The sequence below is a fragment of the Lepus europaeus genome, chromosome 19 (genome assembly GCF_033115175.1).
Source record: "Lepus europaeus isolate LE1 chromosome 19, mLepTim1.pri, whole genome shotgun sequence".
Taxonomy (NCBI): Eukaryota; Metazoa; Chordata; class Mammalia; order Lagomorpha; family Leporidae; genus Lepus; species Lepus europaeus.
Genome location: NC_084845.1, coordinates 5,297,273 through 5,305,575, shown reverse-complemented (window position 1 = coordinate 5,305,575; position 8,303 = coordinate 5,297,273). Strand labels below are relative to the sequence as shown.

General features: G+C 47.9%; 1 protein-coding gene and 1 pseudogene across 1 annotated transcript; one reads left to right on the top strand and one right to left on the bottom strand.

Moving 5' to 3' along the window:
• The first annotated feature begins 461 nt into the window (after window positions 1-461).
• Window positions 462-1,822, top strand: LOC133747562 (probable RNA-binding protein 23; annotated as a pseudogene).
• Window positions 1,823-6,619: 4,797 nt separating this feature from the next.
• On the bottom strand, window positions 6,620-7,590 carry LOC133747561 (vomeronasal type-1 receptor 4-like). The gene is made up of 2 exons (XM_062175892.1): window positions 7,573-7,590; window positions 6,620-7,501 (listed from the first exon to the last, which is right to left on the bottom strand). The coding sequence occupies exons 1-2, from the start codon at window positions 7,588-7,590 to the stop codon at window positions 6,620-6,622; spliced, it is 900 nt and encodes a 299-aa protein (XP_062031876.1).
• Between the last annotated feature and the right edge of the window lie 713 nt (window positions 7,591-8,303).

The following is an 8,303-nucleotide window of genomic DNA, read 5'->3' as shown; positions in this document are numbered from 1 at the left end:
AAGCTCCTCCGATGTGGAAACAGTGAGAGCACGTGTGTGAGTCTGCAAGGGGCTGTTTCAACATGCTACAGTCTCCTTTAACTCTCAACACCTCTGGGAGGTGCTAGGATCACTCCATTTCAGAGAAAACCAAGACAGGGCAGGTTGTGCCCCAGTAAAAAGCAAATGGTGGAGGAGGGGTTAAACACAAACTTTCCAATGGATAAAAATCTTTGATTTCAGGCAGAATTGCCATAATGATGCTTCAGTGTTAAGCAGTAAAAAAAAAAAAAAAAAAAAAAACCAAAAACCAGAAAACTATTTAGGACAGCTGTCAGACACACAAAGACAGGAAGGCTCCGTGTTGTGTCCAGCCACGGCTGAGAGACTTCGTAGCCATTTCAGCCAAGCTCTGCGCCCCCGCCAAGAGGAGACTGGAGAGCCCGGGCCCCTCTGTGGGGACCCGGAACCGATCTGACACGATGGCGTCTGATATTGTGATTGAGGCCATGCTGGAAGCTCCCTGTAAGAAAAAAGGAAGAAGAGGAGGCGCAGCCGCAGCCGTAGCTGGGACCGGCGCCGGGGAACCCAGAGCACTACCGGGGTTCTCTGCTTGCCACTGGGCCCAGGGGTGGGCAGAGGAAGAATCCCACGGGCAGCCAGTGGATAAGCTAAGCCCCGAAGAGCGTGACGCCTGCGCACTTCTTCACCTGCAGTCGGCTGCTTGCATTGGGCCTCCAGACCTGGAGGACTTTGCCTCTGCTGTTGGTGGGGTTCGCGAGGTGCGGGTCATCTCAGGTCAGAACTAAGGGCATTCTGTGACATCCAGCCTGTGCCCCTGGCCATTGGGCTGACTGGGAGAACCTGTCGTGGTTGAGGCCTCCCAGGCTGAGAAAAACCGACGGGCAACCATGCCAAGGACTTGCAGAAGGGCCAGTGCGCCTCTCTGTGGGCTCCCTGCATTTCAGTATCACTGAGGACATGCTCCGGGGGCATCCGTGAGCCCTCTGGCAAAATTGACAATAGTGTCCTGATGAAGGATTCAGACACAGGCTGCGGTAAAGGTTGTGGTTTCATTCTGATTCCGAGTGTGGCCTGGAGCCAGCAAATGGCTTTGAGCTTGCTGGTCGACCTAGGAGGGTTGGCCACGTGGCTGAGCGACCGGATGGTACCACAGATACTTTCCCTGATGGTGACCAGGAGCTGGATCCAGGATCACCAGGTGGGTGGTCCAGGCCTCCTACCTGGTGGGAGGGGTTAAAACACCAGGTGGGTGGTCCAGGCCTCCTACCTGGTGGGAGGGGTTAAAACACCAGGTGGGTGGTCCAGGCCTCCTACCTGGTGGGAGGGATTAAAACACCAGGTGGGTGGTCCAGGCATCTCTGTATCACCAGGTCTGCAGCTCATGGCCAAACTCCAGCTCATGGCTCTGGAATCCAACTGCCAACCACAGCAGTGGCAGCTGCCACCTTGCAGCTGAATGGAGCAGTTCCCTTGGGGGCCCTGAACCCAGCGGCTCTGGCTGCCCTGAGTCCGGCCAGTGCTTCCTGCTCTCTGTACCCCCCAGACCATGTAAATCACTGCGCACTGACCTGCCTCCCCGTGCCGCTGGGTCCTGCCAACCTTTCTCCACGTCTGCCTAGGCCATTCTGAATGCCTGGACGCTGACTGTGGAGGATAGGGGCCGCCCGGTGACACCAAGAGGAGCTCCTGCCCGCAGCCCCCCGGGAATGGACTCTGCTGAGCACAGCCCACTTGAGGAGTCTACCCTGCACTGAGTCCTGTTTCTCCGTGTGTAGCATCTCCTGAGAACGACCTTCTTGCCTCTCCAAACCCCTGTTAGTGGTTCCTCCACTCTCCTGTGTTGGGAAAGCCCTAGGGCATTCACGGAGGAATTAATCTCTCTCCTTTTCCTATGCTTTACCCTGCAACCTGTGAAGCAGATCCCTAGGATCTCTCGGTGGAGAGGACTTGGGAATTTGGGGAGTGGGCCTTGCAGATGCTGACTTTCTGCTACCAGCCCTGGTACCCTGGACATGTGCATCGTAGAGCCCGCCTTAGACCCCGGATCAGTGTGGCTCGAGGCCAGAGTGACCATCGGCTCGGCCACTTGCTGAGAGGCATGGGAGAGGTCCGTCCTGCCAGGCAGGTAGAATGCCTCAGGGGCTCTCGGGAGTTTGGTAAAAGGTGGGTTCCCTTTCCAGTAATTTCCATCTTCCTTTGTGTATTGACCTACTTCCCAGGTCCTCTCTTTGGCCCAGGGAGGGACAATGGAGAGGATGCTGCCACTCTCACCTCTTCTATGTGCCTCTACCGTGGCCTCAGCCCTGGCGGTTAGAACCGCCCCTGCCCCGTCTGGATCCACATGAGCCCTTCTCGCCGGATCTCATACTGTGTCTGTAAACACACACACACACATGTATGTATGCACATGTAAACTTGACACAAAAGGCAAGCTCGCTTGTGGCAACTGCTGCCCATGTATGTGTGGTCTCTAAAGTCAGCTGCTGTCTGATGTTAATTTCTCGTGCACCAAGACCCTGATGATTCTAGACATATAAAACATTTGTCATGTCAAAATCAACAACAAAAGGACTTTGTAATACACAGAGACTGTGAATAGAGTGCTCTGAAAGGTATCGAATCAGCAAAAAAGAAAAAGTAGTCTTAGACAAAATACTATTGTAGACCTACCTAACAGCTTAAAAGCAAGCTTAAAAAAATCCTGCTGCTTTAATTTAAGTAAATTCCAGAGGAAAACATAAAAGTAGTTATAGGGATAAAAGAAAATCTGTCAAGCAATAATGTAAAACTGACAATGTCTGACATCCAATAAAATATCACCATATATTAAGAAGCCGGAAAAAACATGACACAGTTTGAAAATCAAGCAAGAGAAAACAAAACAAACAAGAAGATGGTATTGGCAGGTATGTCTACTTCAAAGTGATAAAATGATCCAGCGCATTGGCTTGGTACTTAGACACTGTTTAGAATGCCCACGTCCCCTGTCAGAGTGCCTGGGCTGCACGGTCACCTCCAGCTTCCTGTCTCCCAGACCCCAGAGGTCAGTGCCAATGCTCAAGTACCTGGACTCCTGCCACCCACACGGGGGACCTGACTTGAGTTCCTGGTCCCAGCTTCAGCTTCACCCCAGGTCTGGCGATCACAGGCATTCTCGCCACCCAACCCCCCATCTCTTTGGCTCTCAAATACATTTTTTAAATCTTATTTTTATGTTTATTCCATATTTTTAAGAAGTTAGAGAAGCATGAGCATGATGAGAAAATGTTTAACAGATGCTACCAAAACAAGTGGATGTGTTTATATCACACAAATGAAAATGACTCCAAACGGATTGTAGATGTAAAAGTTAAAACTAGAAAGCTTCTAGAATAAAGCAGAGAAAATTTTAAGTGACCTGAGATTTGGTAAAGATTCCTATATATGGGAACAGAAAGCATGATAGAAGAGAAAAAATGATAAATCATTTATTCTCAGTACTGAAACCTTTTGATCTTCTAAATGTGCTATTTTTTAAAGAATTATTTTATTAGAAAGTCAAAGTTACATAGAGAGAGAAAGAGAGGGAGAGAGAGGGAGAGAGAGGGAGAGAGAGAGAGAGAAAGTCTTCCACCCACTGGTTCACTGCCCAATTGGCTGCAATGACCAGAGCTGTGTCCATCCGAAGCCAGGAGCCAGGAGCTTCTTCTGGGTCTCCATGCGGGTGCAGGGGTCCCAGGACTTGGGCCATCTTCCACTGCTTTCCCAGGCCATATCAGAGAGCTGGATTGGAAGAGGAGCAGCTGGGACACAAACTGGTGCCCATATGGGATGCCAGTACTGCAGGCGGCAGCTTTACCCGATACGCCACAACGCTGGCCCCTAAATGTGCTATTTTTAAAATGAGGAAGAATGAAGCCACAGGATAAGACACAGTATCTGCAAAGCATAAACCTGACCAAAGGACTTCTGTCCAAAATACACAAAGGACATTTCCAACCTAGTAAAACAAACAATACAAAAGAAACAAAATATTTGAACAGATACTGAGACAGAGAAGGAGAGAGACAGAGAGAGAGAGACACAGAGAGAGAGACAGAGAGAGAGAGAGAGAGAGAGAACAAATAAACATATGAAAAGCTGCTTTTGGCTTTATAACAGAAATACAGTAAAGCCAAAGAAACTATTGCTACATTCCAGTTACAATGGCTACAACTAAAGATGGGTAATACTCAGTACAGGGATGCAGAGTAACAATAACTTTCAAGTATTGTTGGCAAAAATGCAAAAAGGTATAGACATCGTGACTTGAGTTATGAATACACACTGTACCTTTATTAATAATATCCAAGCCATACCAGAAAATTAAAATTGTCCATAACTGGAGGATGGACATGCATATTACAGCTTACACCACTGAGTACTGCTCAGCAGTGGAAAGGGGTAAACTAATGATATACAGAGTCATTACTCTCTGTGAGTTAAGTCAGACAGCAGGCAGGAATCCGAGCGCCCATGGATAACTCCGTTTGTGCGAATTCCTGCAATGTGGTTACCTAACACAGAAGTGGTCTCACGGCAACAGAAGATGAGAAAGGGAAGTGTGGTTGACTTTCTGGGTTCATGGACGCCTGCTACAGACGGATTCAGCTGATAGCTACACAAAGGTAAGTGTGAAACTCATCCAATTAGAGATGAAAAACTGAAGCATGCTATTGTGCAAATTATACCACAACTAGGCAAAACCATTACCAAAAAAAAAATAGATACAGGCTGCTCACCTCTGAGGACTCTCCCATGGAGTCTGAACGGGAATCTCAAATCCGTGCCTTTCTTTGTGAGACTTATTTCATGAGCAACCTCCGCTGGATCTCCCATGTACTCCAATCATTAGAGAACTAACCTGGATTGTGAAGAATTCGTTTACCACAGAGAGTACGGCAGAGGGTCCGACTTCTCCTGAATCCCAGACATTTGTTTTTGTGAGCACTGTGACGTAATGGTCAGCTTTCTTTCCACCCTGGACAGCATTTCTTACAGTCCCAACAGCATGACTTACAGTCTCTTTCTCACCATTGGTTCCTGCCGTGCCTGTCGCACGTAAAGTGTTCATATCCGCATGGCGATGACGCAGCACTCCACGAGTCTGTTAAGTGTTCCTATCCCCACAGCAATGACTCAGTACTCCAGTTCTCCGCGAGTCTGTTGCTTGTCCCTGGGTCAACATTACCCCAACTCAACCATGAGATCATTCTAGTTCTACAGATCTCATAGAGCAAGGCCTCATAGCACTCTTTTTCTATAGAGTCTCTTTGTTCTTTTGACCCTTTGTATCTTCATATAACTTTTTTTAAAAGATTTTATTTATTTTTTTGAGAGGTAGAGTTACAGACAGTGAGAGGGAGAGACAGAGGGAAAGGTCTTCTTTCTGCTGGTTCACTCCCCAAATGGCCACAATAGCCGGAGTTGTGCCAATCCGAAGCCAGGAGCCAGGTGCCTCTTCCCAGTCTCCTACATGGGTACAGGGGCCCAAGCACTTGAGCCATCCTCTGCTGCTTTCCCAGGCCACAGCAGAGAGCTGGATTGGAAGAGGAGCAGCAGGGACTAGAACCGGCGCCCATATACGAAGCCGGTGCTGCAGGAGGAGGATTAACCTAGTGTGCCACAGCACCGGCCCCTCATATAACTTTTTAAAATCACCTTGGTATTTTCCACCCAAAACACATGGCTCAGATTTGCATTGGACAGGGAATTTATAAACCATTTTAACAAGTCATGAGATCGTTACACTGTGAAGTTTTAAAATCCATGGACAGTGCATTGCTCCATTTATTTGGCTCTTCACTAATGTCTGAGTAAAGTTACTGTCTTTTATAGAGGTCTTGTACAGTTTTAGTAGATTAATTTCTTGATACTTGAACTAAATCTTAAAGTCATTGCTGTTTCTCATTATATAAAACTGAGTCCAATTAATAATTGTCCTGTAAATCATTAAAACTTCTAATATGTTCCCAAAATTATTTCTACCCAATCTACCTCTGTGCTTACATAAGATATTACAAAGGAAAAATACGATGAGAATGCAGCTGGATAATGCTAATAGATGGATTGTGTTCATTTGGTTATACGTCTGACTTGGGAGTGAAGATGAAAGCTTCCACACGGCAATGCCAGTGTCGTACACATCTCTCTTTTTTAAAAAGATGTATTTATTTATTTGAAAGGCAGAGGGAGAGAGAGAGAGAGAGAGAGAGAAGCAGAGAGGTCTTCCATCCACTAGTTTGCTCCCTAAATGGCCACAATGGCCACAGCAGAGAGGATCTGAAGCCAGGAGCCTGGAGCTTCTTCGGGGTCTCCCACACAGGTGCAAGACCCAAGCATTTGGGCCATTTCCACTGCTTTCCCAGGCGCATTAGCAAGGAGCTGGATCTGAAGTGGAGCAGCCAGGACTCGAACTGGCACCCACATGGGAAGCCGGCACTGCGGGTGGTGGCTTTACCCACTACACCACAGCACTGCCCTCCATACAAATCTCTTTATCATTGTATTTTGAGTGCTGCCTTTCACGTTCTAGACATCCATAAGTCATTACATGAGTAGGAATAACCAGGTGATTGAAAGAGCCACCATTGTGAGATCATCGGTGACTTGCTATTCCTTTCTCGCCACTTAAAAACAGAGTGGGCGCCCGGGGATCTCGAAGCATCAGTATCAGGGGGCTGAGGGTGGGATAACAGGCTGCCACAAAGGTGGGCGCATGCTGCAGCCAGAGGTGAGACTGGGAAAAATAAATATCAGAAATCGTGAGGACAGAGTTGGTGAAGTAGAAGAAAATGAAGGTGCCTGCTAGAAGCAGGATGGTGTGCGTGGCCTTTGTCTCTGGGGAGAGTCTGTGGGTGCCACTGTGGCTGTGCACATGCCTCACCCGCTGGTGGTGCCTGTGCAGGAGAAGCACCATGTAGGCGCTGGCCGCAGCCATGAGCGCCATGAACGCCACATCTGGGAAGGTCAACAGGACGGCGTATTTGGCAGCGGCCGTCTTAGGGGTCTCGGAAGAGCACAGTCCATAATGCTGCATGCTGGTGGAGTTGAGGCCACGCGGACGGGCCTGTATTTTCAGAGGAATAAAGAGGTTCATCAGCAGGTTGGACAACACCCAACACAGAAGGCACGAGAAACGTACCTTCCTCCGAGCTACGTCCTTGAGCCGCGTCCACCCGCCACCTGCGGGGCTGATGGTGAGTGCCTGGAAAACGCTCAGGAGACATGTGGTGCAGAGAGAGAGGCCCCGGGCCATTCTGTGGATGTAATAGACAAGTTTACACGCAGCGTCCCCAAGGACATAAACCACTCCCCAGGTAAATATCATCTGAGGGATCCCCTTGAAGAGAAGAACCAGGAAGTTGGCCACAGCCATGTTGGCCACGATCAGATGTGTGGGCCGCAGCAAGTGGCCGGCACAGGCCATGGAGGCGTAGCTGGAGAGGAGAATGGTATTCCCCAGGACCCCAATCCCATTCTGGGCCAGGGAAAACAGCCTGAGGATAAAGTCACCGAAATCCATTCTCAGGCCACGCAGAGGCAGGTTACCGATTCGAAGGTCCCCATGTTAGAGCTCAAGTAAGCTGACTCCGACAGTCCTGGTTCTAACAGGGACGTTCAGCCCTGCACACACTGTCCTGAGGACGACCCCATTGACGGCCACAACTGCACCAGGAAGCTCAGCGTCGCCATTCAGGGAGCCGCCCTGCCAGCTGCTGGGCCATTCCTTACCCATTTCCCCGGTCCTTCACTGCCCGGACATAATCCCCAAAGTCAAGTCTTATCTCTCATATCAAAGTGATTTCCCAAATATTCACTGCATTCCAGGACAAGCCATCTGTCCTCGGGCCTCAGAGCTTAGAATGGGAGACACATAGATAGAATATGATTAGGATAAAGTATAAATCATGCTACGAATGCATGATAGAAATGGTAGTGTAGAAATATGTATGGGAGATTTTAGCCCTTGGTGATTCTGTTGTAATACAAAGGCATTTCAATTTTTATGAGTTTTGTAAACTGTTCTTGCAAATTCTTAAAAATGTGTATACCACAATTAATAAATAATACAAAGATAAAAGAAAAAAGTTAATGTAGGCCCCATCTCTCACTCACAGCCTAATTCCTCTTCCCTGAGATAACCATATCTCTAAGGTATGAGATTCCTCCATAATTTTCTTCATGTTCTTACAAACTATGTGTGTCTTACAGCAATTCAAAATAAAGATAGATTATATATATATATATATACATATAAAATATATAAATATATTTAGAAA